Here is a 15,126-nt window from a genome sequence, read left to right as displayed (position 1 = left end):
TCACCTCCATGAGCCGCCGCAAGATCTTCCTGTTCTAAACACCAGAGAGAGTATAGATGACATGGAGTTCACAGAAGCTGAGAGCAACATGAACGGCCTGGTGTCTGAGTACCAGCAGTACCCAGTACGGCCCCGCAGAAGAAGGAGAATTTGAGAAGAAGGATGACTTTGAGGACAGTATTTTTTTTTTTTTATAAATTGTTCAATTTCTGTATTTTATTAGTAGGGGTGAAGTAGAATACACCTGTTCTTGGGCTTGTCAAAACGTTTGAAATGGCTGGTCAAATTACAAAAGGCGAGCTTTACAGAAGACGTGCGGGAATTCCAGCGTGATTCTTCAGTTTGACTTTCAATGGTCAAAGAAAGTAATGTTTAACAACTGATTTATGACAGAAATGTTCAACAAGCAACAGTAATAGGCAAAGATAAACTTTTTGACAAGTAGGCGTTTTGAATTGAAAAAGGCATTATTTGCATAATTTATGAAAAGTCATAACTTAATAAGGAGACAACAAACAGGATCCATTTTCTTGTTTGCAATTCCATAGAATAAATAGACTATGGCTTTGGCTATTGTGAAAATAAGAAATTGTCAAAATTATGATTGACACACTATTGTCGTAGAATATAAAGTCGCAATTATCGAAATGGGCTATGCTAGCTTTCAGAAAAACTGACATCTACAACTAAAAAGCCATTCTTTCAGTGAACACTTGAGGGAACCATTTTGCCCCAAAACACTTGGTACCAAAAATTGAATGTGCGTTCATTGCAGTGGAAATATTAGTCAAAGGAGCTGCCTGAACAGGGAGTGTGTGTGTGTGTGTGTAAGAGTGTGTCTGTGTAAATAAGACCAAGATCAGCACATCCATGTTGATCACTCTTCAATGTCAGAGAGAGAGAGAGAGAGAGAGACAGACAGAGAGAGACAGAGAGAGAGAGAGAGAGAGAGAGAGAGAGAGACAGAGAGAGAGAGAGAGAGAGAGAGAGAGAGAGAGAGAGAGAGAGAGAGAGAGAGAGAGAGAGAGAGAGAGAGAGAGAGAGAGACAGAGAGAGAGAGAGAGAGAGAGAGAGAGAGAGAGAGAGAGAGAGAGAGAGAGAGCAAACACGTGAGCAATGATGATGAGAGCATAAAAACAGAGTAATGAGAAAGCAATGAATCAATAGAGGAAGTCCATTCCAGTGTTTCCTCTAACGTGTTTATGTGTTTTCAACCAAAGCTTGGTTTTAGCTTAAATATGTTATTAATGAACAAACATTAGTTTAAGAACGACAGAATAATACTGTATAAAACAAAAAATGTGCATGCATACATATAAAAATGAGTCAGCAATATGAAATACTACCCTTGAGTCTAATTAAAAGGTATGTTTCTGAAATGATTCAACCTGAAGACTAGACTTGATCTACGAAAGAGCAAAATGTTCTACTTCTTTTTGATAATAAGGGTTAAAGAGTGAATATTAGTGTCAATAAGCTGGCAAACGTCATGTAGGTCACACACACAGAGAGATCAGGAAGTGCTGTCTTAAGTTGTATGCTAGTCGGCGGAACTGGCTGTTTGATGTGAGGATGTGTGTGTGCAGAAGTGTGTGCGTCGATGCATGTTAATAAACGATCTAATGAGTTCGGTCTGCTGACGCCCTGAACATCCCCGAATGGGCCCCAACATTCGAGCGCATCATGGGCTCCAGGATAAAGTAAGAATCTCTCCATTTGTCTGTCGATTTCTCTCCGTTTGCTCACTTTGTGGTCTGCTGCTTACTTCCTCTTCCTCGCTCTGTCGTTCTCGGATGCGAGACTTATCATGTCACAATTCAGTGAATAAACCTAAATGCAAAAAACGTAACATTTCGGAGAGTTTTGAGACGACATCCACAGGAGATGTCAGGAGTCTGCACACTTCTCCACGCTTCATTTCGGTCGTACAGCATCCTCAAAACTGCTTTAAGTCTCAATGTCACCGAATTAGAAAAACGTCAGATCAAGCACCTACTTTTAATCTTCATTAGTTCTTCTTGTGCTTGAATCACCGCCAGTTCTGGTCATTTTCAGTAGCTGTGTGAAATCATTTCTCAAGTTCACAAAGATGTGGAAAAAACACATTAATTATAAACACGTAACCGTCTTCAACAATACATTTGTTATTGGTTTCTCATCTCTTTTGAGTAAAAAATAAAGTAATCAATTGCAAATGTAGTATGATTTTCCTGTTAAGAAACAACAGACCAGGCAACATCTAAAGTTGAACCTTTCTCACCACATTCTTGATATTTTTTCATTTAAAAATATTTTTAGCAGACAAACATAAGTCTGTTTTATACATATGGTCAAACTCATAGCCGAAAATATTTTCTGTAGATGCGCTTCTTCTAATTTAGTTGTCAACCACATCCTGCTGCACCAACGAAGAGTCTTATTAAGCTCTTTTGAAAAGAGCTACAGAAGAAGATTCACATTCAGTCACTGGCCACGCTTGCAGTGTTAATGCTGGTGAAATTTTAGTGGCAGTTTTATTATGATGACAGTTTTGCTCATGGTTTTGTTGTTCTCAGAGAAAACCCTGAAAAAACGTTCTACTGGTTCTTTCAAGCTTCATGTCCAATTGCCAGAGATAAAGGTGTGTATCACACACGCACACACACACACACACACAGACTAACTGATGTAATAAACACAAACTGCCTCTTCTGAGAATGGCTCTTCCTGTCACATGACTGAACGAGAAAAACCACACAGCAGGGTAGATACACACTCCTCAGAATGAGAAAAGTCAGAGGAACTAGTTATTATGCTGTGATCTGCTAACAAGTTAAAGAAGCACAGTCAGATTCAGAGGAGAGATGGGTTTGACTTAGGTCTGGCTGTGTAGAAACAGGCTGAGCTGGACTGGTTACCCTGCGTGGCTGACTTTGACCCGACTTTAACCACATCCTCTGCATGAGAAATTAACTGATGTGACTGACTGCGTGTATGTTTCTATTTGATCAGATCCTGGTGTGCTGTTTCAGTTCCCTGAAGACTTTAGTGATGAGGTTGGTACTCTAGGATCGCAGTGACTTTTCATTTATTGATTTGGTGTATTTTAAAATAAACTGTTTAAATAATTGCATGAAAAAAAGGTGCAAAAATACATAAATGATACCTCTGCATAACATGAGGCAAGAGCGCACACACATATTTCATCCATTTACACTTCCTCAGCAGCGTTGGTTTTTGCCAAAGATCAACTGGCATTAATGTCAATCAATTATCAAATAACAGTTACTGAAAATTGTACTTTAATAGCATCGCTTTCTAAACTTTAGTTTGATGACGTTTCTTCTGTTCTGTCACAGGAGTCCCTGCAGTCCTTGCCTCGCTTCTGCTTCCCTTATGACATAGAGAGGTGAAAATCACTCGTTCGTCACTAAAGATAACCTCTCGACCTTTTTACCTGTTATGACTGATTAACTGTGGTCGATTGGTGGACAGGGTGAAGGACACCGTTGCCGTGCAGCACTTCTCATTCGTCCTGACCGATCTGGAAGGATGTCAGCGCTTCGGCTTCTGCAGACTCACCTCCAGCTCTCAGAGTTGCTTGTGCATCCTCAGGTCTCAAACACCCACAAAATACACCCAGAAACACATGACGGACACTCGCTGATCAAGACCCACGCTCTGCTTCTCATAGCCACGATCACTTTTTCTTTCAGTTTTCATTATGAGGTGTATGTTAAACTTATTACCCAATTTGTCTCCCAACACAGTTATTTGCCCTGGTTTGAGGTCTTCTACAAACTTCTGAATAATCTAGCTGACTACTCAACGAAAGGACAGGTATGATTTAACTCCTGATGACCCACATTTAAAAAGCCATTTACTGTATCTAACGCCACTTCATTCATTCAAACACTCTGCTAGACCAATGAGATGAAAGAGCTGCTCTCGGTGCTCTACAAGCACCCCGTGCCTCCAGCCAACGGCTCCATCACGCTGCAGATGGTAAGTGCTCATTGGCTGGCGGAAGTTCCGTTTATGACATCACATGCGACATCACAATCAGGTTGGTGTGTTCTTCACTGAGGGAGGGAAGCTAATGATTGGACGCAAGATGCCTGGCATCTGTGGACACGCCCCTAAAAGGGAGGAGTCGGAGGGGGTGAGTCCCTGATCCACATTAAGAGCAGCCGACCGGACTAAACCTTCAACCCAGCGTCTAATAAATCCTAATACAGTTCATACTGTGAGAGCGAACTAATCCAGTGTTCAAAAACTAACCCTGGATCTCTAACAATGCTTAACTAAAACACTAATGGGTCCTTTTGAATAACAAAGCATGCCTCCTAAGAACCTTGAGGTCAGACGGTTTCATTGCATTCATCTCCCCATCAGATCCCGTACTTCATCGCACCAGATCCCAAAGCCCTGCCTTCTATTCCAGAGAGTGTGAGTTTTTCCATAGTTTTTATAATTTTATCATTTAAAATAGCTGCTTTTTCCGGCATTATGAAGCAGTCTTTATAAATTATTCTAATATAATAGTTTAAACAAAATATATTAAGCAGCCCAACTGTTTTTAACACCGATAATAATCAGAAATGTTTCTTGGCACTGAAGACTGTGATAATGATGCTGAAAATTCGGCTTTGATCACATGAATAAATTACTTTTCACAACATATTACAACAGAAAACAGTACTTTTATATTTCATTTCTATTAAGCTACAATCGTGTTTCACAATATTACTTTTTTTACTGTACTTTTTCGATCAAATAAATACAGCCATAGTTAGCAGAGATTGGTTTTTTTCCGGTATGTATGTCTATGCGTGTGTGTTTCATCAGAGGAACCTGACGGAGCTGGTGGTGGCGGTGGATGTGGGAAACCTGCTACAGCTCTACGCCAGCATGTTGTTTGAGAGACGGATCCTCTTTTACTGCAGTAAACTCAGCACCGTGAGTTCAATCTGAACCGATAACGCTCGGTTCCCAAAGTGAAAGCAACAGGTCATGGCGTTTCCCAAAGAAATCCATGCACTGAAGTGTCCACTTTAGACAAACAAACATTATTACAAAACAACCATTTCATGCATTTCTGCAGCTAGCTCAAATGGATTGTTTCCTTCTTTCAACCCCTAGCGTGAAAACACGTTAACCAGGAGTGACACAATGAGTTTAAACACCACAAATCACAGCTTTTGTCCCAACCAGTAGGGAGAGAGCTTCATTAAACAAGCACCAAACAATTAATTTGTGTGTGTGTGTGTTCAGCTGACAGCCTGCATACACGCGTGTAACGGGATGCTGTACCCCATGTACTGGCAGCACATCTTCATCCCAGTGTTGCCTCCTCACCTGCTGGACTACTGCTGGTGAGACGTTATTATAATCTAACTTGTGTTACTGACATAAATTCAAGAAGACCAAATGTAATTATGTTTCTTATCTTACTCTCTTTTTAAATTTTATTAATTTAACAAATGGTTATTTGTTGTGCATTAATGGGGGTCTTTAAACTAAAAATAAATACCACCAAGTTAAATACCACCAAGGCTAAAAACAATTAAATGTTTTATTTGCTAATGCCAACCTCAATGATTGACAGAAGCAATAAAATATTAAAAAGGGTCACTAGATCAATGACTAAAACAGTGCAGATACAATCCATCTGTTCACATACATCCTGTGTAACCGTTGCCTATTTTTCTCTCACTTTTACCGTTTCCAGCGCACCGATGCCGTACCTCATTGGAATTCACTCCAGTCTGTCAGAGGTATGACTCTTCCCTCGTCCCGTGGTTGTCTTTCACACCACAAACACTCACCCCGCGGCTCTCTCTCTCTCCGTGTGTTTGACAGAGAGTGAGGAGTCGAGCTCTGGAGGACGTGGTCATACTGAACGTGGACAGCAACACCCTGGAGTCGCCCCACGAGGACCTGAAAAAGATCCCGGCCGACGTGGTGAGACTCTCGGGCCGCTTTCAGATCTCTGACTCGGCAAGGGTGAAGGTTTACGGTGCTCTCTGTTCCTGCAGGTGGCGGGACTGAAGGTCAGGCTGAAAAAACAGGCGGCGGCGGCCGGGTCAGGGGTCGCACACGCTTTCCTCCGAGCCCAGGCTCTGCTGTTCGGAGGATACAGGGACGCCTTACAGCCGTCGGATGTGAGTGACGCACGTTCACGTCCAATCAATAGAGCTTCAGAAACGCTAACAGTGCTTCCTCTCTCATATGGTGAAGGAAGGGCCGGTGGTGTTCTGCAATGAGCTGTTTCTCAGTCATAAGTCTCAAAGCATGAGGGAGTTTCTGGAGAGCGCCGTTCACCTGCAGTGTTTCAAAGAGGTAACCGTTTCATGCAACGTCAAGTCTAAGGGCTGTCTTTTCATTTCCGTGTTTGTACATGCAGCTTAAAATAAAAAAGTTCTCAAGTGACTCAAAGCAATGTTTCTTAAAAATGTTTTTATTAAAAAAAAATCTGTGTGTAAAATGAGACAGAGAATGAACATTATTATTGGTATTATCAAATCTATGAATAAAAATTCATCCTTCTCATTTTAAAAGCACACAAACACAACAACATTTCTAAAACTTAAATGGCATGAAATGAACTTCAAAATTAATTTGAATGATTAATACTAGTCATTAGCATGTAGCTAATTTCAACGTTTCAGAAATCTCATAACACAAAACAATCATTTTAATGTTAACTGGAGAAGCTTGAGCATGCACAAATTCCAGCTTCACGTGATTTCTTGTAAATATGCAGGCTGTATTGTGTCTCCTATTCTAATGTCATACTGTTCTCAGTTTATTGACGGCCGGGTGAAAATGCTGGACCAGGGCAAAGAGCCAGATGATGTGTTTGAGGAAGAGGTGCTTCAGTGTGGAGCTTCTTCTGGTGAGTGTTCGTCACAGAATAAGACTTGCTCGTTGAGTCGCTCATTTTAACACCCTTCTGTTGGTGCTTGCTCTCAGGTGCCTCTAAACTGCGACGGCAGTGGGTGGGAAACCTAAAGGTAGGTTTTACAGGAACTCTGGAACACACCCACACTGCTCAGTGTGCATAAAGGGCACTCTTTTTAGTACGCGCTCTTAAAATTAAAGGTGCTAAAAGTTCTTCGCAGTGATGTCATGGAAAAACCATTTTTGATTCCACAAAGAACCATTCAATAAATAAAACATATCTCTCTCTTACCTTTTTATAATCTGAAGAACCTTCCTTTTCAACAAAGACCTTTTTTGAAAAACAGAAAGGCTCTTTGGATGTTAAAAGTTATTTCCAGAACCATTTAGATAAAAAAAACCAAAAAGCACTTTAAATGTTTAAGAGTGCCGACATATTAAGTTCTAGTACAATAATGTTCATCTTACAGCTGTCAGATATTTCCATTTCAGTCAGACAAATAAACCAGAATGGGCATCAAACATTGATGCATAATTAAAATAGGCTTTAGAAAAGTTGTTTTGCACAAAATTCGATGCAATTTGTAAAAATTGGATCCTCACAGAAAGGGGGCGGAGCTCTGATTGTGACATGGAAGACTACGGCGAACAAAGCAGTGAGTATTTATACTTTTACTGTCACGTTTCATTTCATCTGTTTAAGTAAAACATTGCTTTCATTTTATTTTTTTATATTTCTAATACAAACAGTACTTGACCGCCGTGCTGTACAAACCCTTCTGCAAAAACATATATAATAGATAAATATATATAGAAGGTTTTTGACCACAGTGCACTAAAGAGGAGAAAAGTGTCTCGATCTAGATCTTGGGACCATCACTGTTGTGCATTATTAAATATTACATAAAAACGGTTTTAATTTGAATTGTTCTTGCATGACATAGTTCTCTTTATATCTCAGACCAAGTTTGGGCTGAAAAACCTCCTGTCATCAAAGGTGACTTTACATTCCTTATATATACACACACACACACACACATGTGCTAAGTATGTGATTGAATGTTTTATATTTCATTGTTGGGATTTTCCCTTTCAGGACTCAAGTGAACCTCACATGCTGCAGAGGGGCGGGTCTGTGTGTGGAGCGCACACGTACCGCCTCATCCAATCAGACTGCCTTCAGAATCGTCTACCAATCACACAGCACTTTGGCAGAGTAAGGCATCCAAACGAATCTGCGCACAAATTATGACATAAAGCTAAAAAACAGACTGCATGTTACCGGTCAGAAGTATCTTCTGCTCACCAAGCCTGCATTTGATTACAACAAAAAAAAAATACAGTAAAAATCTGCAATATTGTAGAATATGATTAGAATTTCTAGAGTTTTAAAACTTTGTTCTGTGTGAATACATTGTAAAATGTAATTTTGTTGCTGTAAATCAAAGATGAGATTCCAACATCATTACTCCAGTCTTCAGTGTCACATGATTCAATATACTGATTATTATCAATGGAAACCCTGATATATTTTGAGTTATTTGATGAATAACGATGTGTTCAAAAGAATAGCATTTATGTAAAATAGAAATCTTTGCTTTCGCACCTTTAAGCAGTTTCTCTTTTCTAAACTTGCTAATAGTATACTTCTAAACTGAGTAATAGTAGTAGCACACTGTATCCTGGACTAATGTATGCATTTCATGCAGTTTGGCTCTACCTAGTGTTCAACCACAAAACAGTACATTCACTTTACCTTCTAAATATGACGTTTGTTTTTCTACTGTGCTTCAGTCTCGACCGCGTCGGCCGGCACGCAAGCATCACAGACACCAGGGCAATGACCAACAGACAGAGGACGGCAACGCCGCTTATGAGGACAGGTGAGTTGAGAGAAGACCGATGCATGGACGCCTGGCCGTTTTATGTATTTTTTTACAATGCATTTTTCTTTCCAGTGCAACAGAAGGTCCCGAGCAGTGCTCTGGCGCCAGCGACTTACAGGAAGATGATGATGATGATGATGATGATGATGATCTCTCTCTTGTGGCCGACCCAGAGGAGATGGACCTGCTCGGGGAGATCTTCGACACGCTGAGCGCGCAGAGCTCCAGAGAGCCAGGTTTACTGTACGGCACACGCAGCCTCGACCTCTTCAGCTCCGACAGCAGTGAATTCATCACACATGTAAGGCCTGGATCTTCTCACGCGTCGCAGCTAAACGGTGCTGGACAAGGTGTTTGACGTGACCTGCAACAAACAAGCTGCACTCCGCTTTAAGAGCACATTTAAAGTCTTTATAACCCTGGCGTCACGATCAGAAGACATTTATCCCTGTGTGGTATGCATTCAAATGGAGGAATATGATTTTTACATATGATAAAATAGCTCTAATTAAAGTAAATAGCAACATTTCTTATAATATTTAGAAAAATAAAATGTACAGGAACTGGGGAATTGTTGCTAAATTGCATGTCTTTTACATAAAAAAGACAAATATTTAAAGTGAACTGAGAAAATAAAATAGCTTTGCTATTTAGTTGATTTAATTGATTTAGTTACCTGACTACTGTTTTTGAAAACTAGTCCAGCACCGGGAACCTATCGGTGGAAAAGGCCACACACTCTCACTATTTAATTTCTCTTTCAGAAGAGTCTGACCAACCCAAGTCAGGAGAGCCTAAGTCCCTCTTTTGGAAACAGCGGAAGTCTCATGAGCTGGGAGGAGGAGGGGCTAGAGGAGGGGCCTGTTTTTGAGGGGGAGGGGCCTCATCTCCCGATCGACAAGCCACAAAATGAGCTTAACGAATTAGAAAAGGACTTGAACGAGTTAGGGGAAAATCTGTGTTCAGATCTACAAATTCTAGAAGAAGCTTCTCAGGATGCTTCTCAGGATCCCGAAGTGGGTTCTCAGGAGCAGGAAAAGGACAGCTGTTCGAAAAATGATGGACAAATGAACGGAACAACGGAGGAAAGCTTGGAAACTGAGACAGAAGTTACAGAGAGGACAGAGATGCAACTCGACAAAGAAGAACTCCAGAAAGAGCGTATGAAGACAAATGACTTGGGCCCAAACGGACCGACAAATGAAGGAATCACCTCCGCCGTTTCACTCCATGTAACGATAGACAAAAGAGACGAGCTAGATAAGAAGAACGCTGAACCTAAATCACCGAACATTTTGTCTGCTGTAGCTTTGTTCCAGTCCAAGTCCTCTGAGTCTCCTAGTTCCCGAGGGTGCGATAAATCTCTAAAAACTCCCATCAGAACCCACAAAATCAGTGTGGGTCCAATGATGGGCCTGCAGGCTGAAGAACAAAGCATGAAAGCGCCCGCTTCATCAACATCAGAAGAACAAACCCAGCCTCCTGTTAAAGTCTCAGAGCTGAAGAAGAGATTTGAACAATAGATCATTACAAAGAAAAAGCATACCGAAGCAAAACTATAGTGATGAACTTCTTTATATTGTCAGTTACAAATATTCAAGAAATAGCAGTTGCACCCCTTTTTTTGAGTCAAAATCAATAAAAATATCCACTGGGTTTTAACTGGATCGTGAAAGTTTGGTGTTCCATACTAAACTTTGGGATTGTGGAAGGTCTCATGTAACTGTTTGTTTAAACTTAACTTAACATCAATAAAATCGATTAAAAGGCAATGCAAGTTATTCCAATTTAGTGAAGGATTACTTTTCCCTTTGAAATAATGTACACCGAAGGTGCATTAAAGTAAATCAGGTCGATTTTAACTTTTATTCTAACTAAATACGGTACGTTATCAAAAGAAACTGATAAATGCACCAATTCTGATCAATAAAGTCCAACACATTTTTTTTAATCCAAACATATTTAATCATTTATAAAAACCTTATCTGAGAGTGCAAAGCACCAGCTCCTAACTCAGAGTAAATATTGACTCAGCCACAACCAAAAACCCTTGAATAACACGCTCTGAACAGAGCAGGAAACCGATCATAAGCGTGCATTTTATTTAAACATCACGTAACGATCACCATCATTGCTAACAGGAATGTGTTACAGACATGAAAAAACAAATACAAAACATCATTTGGCAAAGTGCAACATATATATTTTCTCTCCACCTCTGAAAAACCTGTGACAAAACATTATCTTTTGCTCACTTAAAGTATTCAGTATGACAATGGTAAACTATTTTGGAGGTAAAGCTGCCACGTGACTCCTTCACAAAGTGAGTAAACAAAGTACAGATGAAGTAAACAAAGTCAAACAGGTTTGGCTGTGTACGTAAACCATCTGACTTTTCTTTACTTTTGATAAATGCACTTCCCGGTGTCTTCAGATATCCCGGGTATGCTATGAAAACCTCTTCAGGCGTACTTGAATTGATTTGTCAGCATTAACGGTGCGTTGCGACGTGAAAGCATTCTCACACCTCAAAAACACCAGAAATACCAACCACCAGCACTTTAACCGTTCTCCATCCATGACCTTCCACTTGTTAGTCGGGACTGCAGACGTGTCCGACCACATAAATATCAATATCAAGTCATTTTTAGGTCTACCTGATCAACCTAAACAGTGGGTTGTTCAGATCAGTCGCTCTTCTTTGGGCAGCGGGAGAGCGAGGCCGGGTTTCTCCGCTCCGTGGTTCTTGGCTTGTTTGCGCTCTTCCGCGCTAGGCTGGTACGATCCCTCCATCTGCCGACTCTTACGGAGGACGCACGAGAACAGAACCAAGGCCAGAGCCAGCAGAAAGACCACCGGCATCAACAGGCCCGACGCGCTCACCGAACTCATGATGCTCCGCACACGCACATGTGAAAACAAACACAGACTGAGAACGTGTGAGAACGGCGGCCCAAGGATGTGCGTCCGTTCTAGAAGACACAAGATGTGTGTGTGTGTGAGGGAGCAAAGTACCTGGTTAACCGGGACTAAACAGCGGGCATCCTTTTACATTTTGGAAGGGAACTTTAGCCTAGTGGAGGAGGAAGATAAAAGCAAGACGTGAATTCCTACTAACACATTCACAGATGAGGAGATAATTTTAAAAGAGTCTACTGTTCGGCTGTGGACTGATGGGGTTAATTATTAGTCTGGAAGAACAACACTAACCTACAGCTACAAGGACATCTACAAAAATACTAACCATGAACTGAGCTCAAGTCATTGTATGTATGCATGTATATATATATATATATATATATATATATATATATATATATATATATATATATATATACACACGCACATATGCATTATATTTATGTATACACACATATATAAAACACATGTGTGTTTGTGTGTGTGTTTTCACAAAATTATTAAATAGCAACACATTAAGTATATAATTCATATAATGATCTGGCGAATCCGTAGCCTAAGCAAACACGATTTAATCTACAAAACGAATATCAAACATTTCACATTTACAGTTTCACTATTTTCAGATAAGTACCAAACGTTAAGTTTAGACATAAACGTACCTCAGTCTCGCATCCCTCACGCGTGTCATACTGTCATCCGATACTTGCTTTATATGGGACTTTAGTTTCAGTTCTTCGCAAATTATTTGACTTCCGAGTTTGAGATCCTGTACCGGAGAGAGGTTTGCTTTAATAGGTAATGATGAGAGAGAGAGTCAGTCAGTCAGTCAGTCGAGGAATGCCGGTGGCGGAGCCGGTTTGACGAGCTGCTTTCAAAACACTCTGAGACGAACAACCATCCGAGCGAAAGAGAAACTGAGCTCACCTGAGAAAGCGCTCTGATAACCGGAGCTGTCGGTGTTATTATTCGCGATCCCGAACGATCAAGACCTCAGCGTCCAGGCGAAGAGCGCGAGGCAGACGCCGTCGATCCGCGCGCTCATGACTGCGACTCTCTCACCTGCGGCCGGAAGCGCGTCAACCCGCTGTACCTGTTCCTCTCACGAAACTCAGGTGAAGCGAGCTCGAGAATCTCAACGCCCCCTTTTTTTCCCCAAAGCGCACGTTCACACGAACTTTTCCCTAAGCTTCCTACAAGATGTATACGGTATATAAAATGACTTAAAAATGTAAATAAATAACATTTTATTTGAAAAATGGCTAACGTAAAGGAAACATTTTAGTAATGTTTACATTGCTTGGCGTTTGTGGATCCCGTAGAGTAATGCCATAACATAATGTTACAAATATTTAGGGTTTTTGTTATTTTTGTTGTTATTATTATTTATTATTATTATTATTATAGTATTATTATTATTATTAGTAGTAGTAGTAGTAGTAGTAGTAATAGTGTGTGTGTGTGTGTGTGTGTATATATATATATATAATATATATATAAATATAAAAATATAAAAATATAAAAAAAAAAACATATATGTGTGTATTAATAGAATACAAAGTAACATAAACCCATATATATATATATATATATATATATATATATATATATATATATATATATATATATATATATATATATATATAAACAAAAAAAAAAAAAAAATTCAAAATATGTGAAACACTATGAAAGTTTTTATGGTTAGTGACCATAATGACCATCCCTGCAATATTACAGGTATCTCTTGTTCTTCAATGGTCCAGAAGATGATCGTTGACCTCCTCCACAAAGACGCTAAGTCACAGAAGGTCATTACTGAAAGGACTGGCTGTTCACAGAGTGCTGTATCAAAGTTGAAGGAAGAAATTGTCTAGAAAAAGGTGTTCAAGCAACAGAGATGGGTACTAGCTGGAGAAAATACTGTGAATAAAAGCTGAATCAAACACAGAGAGCTTCGCATAGAGTGGGATGAAGCTGGAGTCAGTGCTCAAAGAGTTTCCACGATCAGACGTCTTCAGGAAAAGAGCCACCAAGACACTTCTGAAACAGAAACAACACCAGAAGCATCTTAACTGGGCTGAGGAGAAAAATATCTGGACTGTTACCAAAAAAAAGTACATTTTGCATTTAATTTGGAAATCAAGGTCTGGAGTTTGGAGGAAGACCGGAGAGACACAGAACCCAAGCTGCCTGAAGTCCAGTGTGAGGTCTCTGAAGCCGGTCATGGTTTAAGGTGCTGTGAAATCTGCTGGTGTTTGTCCATTGTTTCATCAAGTCAGAAGTCTGTCAGGTGATTTTCAAGCACTTTATGCTTCTATCTGCTAAAAAAACTTTATGAAGATGATGATTTCCTTTTCCAGCAGGACTTAAGCACCTGCCTACAGTGACAAGACCACTTCTGAGTGCTTCGCTGACCACGATATATGCTTTATCGGTCAGCCAACATGTTTGACCTGAATCCCATGTGGAATAAATGGGATATCTTCAAGAGAAAGATGAGAAACAGTGCATCTAGCAACAGAAGCTCAATAGTGTCTCAGCAGATCCACAGACTGATCTCTTTCAATCACTCCTCACTAAAGAGCCCAGACCAAGTATTGAGGGCAGAAATAAACATGCTTTGAAAATGTACATGTGCTAGCGGGATTACCTGTGCTATGCCTTTCGACTGAAATCTTGGAGTGAATGAATGCATGAAGGAATTTGCCAATCTTATACTCTACTTTTATGTCTTTAGCATGTCACTATTTATTGAAAGTTGGTTATGCCATTCTTGTCTTTTAATTCAGTCCCAATTTCCTTTTAAAATATTTCAGGTATGAAAAACATAAACAGCAAGAAATACAAGAGTGTCCAGTGAAAACCTTAAAGTGATTCATAAAGGGAGTCCCAAAAAACTAATTTTAAAAACTACATTTCAATTTTCCTATAATACTTATTTTTACTTTATTTGTTCAATGACTCCCAAACGATTCATTCAGCGATAATTTTTTTAAATACCCTCCAATGGTCAGGATCTCAGCAAATAAATACGCTAATATTTCATTTTCACGTCAACATAGTTTCAATGATTCAGAGTCGACTCGTTCTTTTGAGAGACTATAACTTTCAGCCTGTCCTCCAACCAAAAAAACACTATAGGTTGTTTGTTCAAGTACCTTATTACAACCTATATTTATGTTTTTAAAAATATCGTGTTGCATTTACGTTGGACGAACATGTAGGTTCTCGGCGTCGTATCTTTAGACAGCCATTTCTGAGGAACTTCATTGAAGCTGTTTTTTAATCAAAACTTTTTCCAGTATTTCAAAGTAAGTTTAAGGCACACAAAAGCACAGAAACTCTACAGACGTTTGTTAAAGATGTGTATTATGTGTTACGACACTCCCCTCTCCCCTGCTTACAGTCACATTCTCAACCAGAGATTAGAAAAACACAT

General features: G+C 39.9%; 1 protein-coding gene and 1 long non-coding RNA gene across 3 annotated transcripts; one reads left to right on the top strand and one right to left on the bottom strand.

The window, feature by feature from the left end:
• The first annotated feature begins 1,519 nt into the window (after positions 1-1,519).
• On the top strand, positions 1,520-10,540 carry dennd1c (DENN domain containing 1C). Of its 2 annotated transcripts, XM_043238095.1 has the most exons (23): positions 1,520-1,700; positions 2,556-2,620; positions 2,992-3,035; positions 3,339-3,388; positions 3,475-3,594; positions 3,750-3,819; positions 3,904-3,984; positions 4,067-4,141; positions 4,375-4,428; positions 4,828-4,938; positions 5,254-5,354; positions 5,711-5,756; positions 5,842-5,943; positions 6,018-6,143; positions 6,220-6,321; positions 6,787-6,877; positions 6,955-6,995; positions 7,488-7,538; positions 7,844-7,879; positions 7,979-8,098; positions 8,677-8,765; positions 8,841-9,069; positions 9,533-10,540. In XM_043238095.1, the coding sequence occupies exons 1-23, from the start codon at positions 1,684-1,686 to the stop codon at positions 10,289-10,291; spliced, it is 2,580 nt and encodes an 859-aa protein (XP_043094030.1). In that variant the 5' UTR covers positions 1,520-1,683; the 3' UTR covers positions 10,292-10,540. The 2 variants fall into 2 exon arrangements, with proteins under 2 accessions (XP_043094030.1, XP_043094031.1); XM_043238096.1 differs by lacking the exon at positions 4,067-4,141 and having other exon boundaries at positions 1,523-1,700.
• A 1,016-nt stretch (positions 10,541-11,556) lies between these two features.
• LOC122344639 lies at positions 11,557-12,798 on the bottom strand. Its single transcript, XR_006250912.1, has 4 exons — positions 12,615-12,798; positions 12,350-12,456; positions 11,784-11,841; positions 11,557-11,697 (listed from the first exon to the last, which is right to left on the bottom strand). It is a non-coding gene; the product is annotated as an uncharacterized LOC122344639 (long non-coding RNA).
• Positions 12,799-15,126: the final 2,328 nt, after the last annotated feature.

Source organism: Puntigrus tetrazona, chromosome 1 (assembly GCF_018831695.1).
Source record: "Puntigrus tetrazona isolate hp1 chromosome 1, ASM1883169v1, whole genome shotgun sequence".
Taxonomy (NCBI): domain Eukaryota; kingdom Metazoa; phylum Chordata; class Actinopteri; order Cypriniformes; family Cyprinidae; genus Puntigrus; species Puntigrus tetrazona.
Note: the sequence above shows the minus strand (reverse complement) of the source record. Positions and strands in the feature narration are given on the sequence as shown.

What these genes read in the sequence shown, in the direction of transcription:
- dennd1c (XM_043238095.1), top strand. An exon ending in GCTCCATCACGCTGCAGATG is followed by an intron (nt 3,985 to 4,066) that starts GTAAGTGCTCAT and finishes TTCTTCACTGAG; the next exon opens with GGAGGGAAGCTAATGATTGG. An exon ending in TCACACAGCACTTTGGCAGA is followed by an intron (nt 8,099 to 8,676) that starts GTAAGGCATCCA and finishes ACTGTGCTTCAG; the next exon opens with TCTCGACCGCGTCGGCCGGC.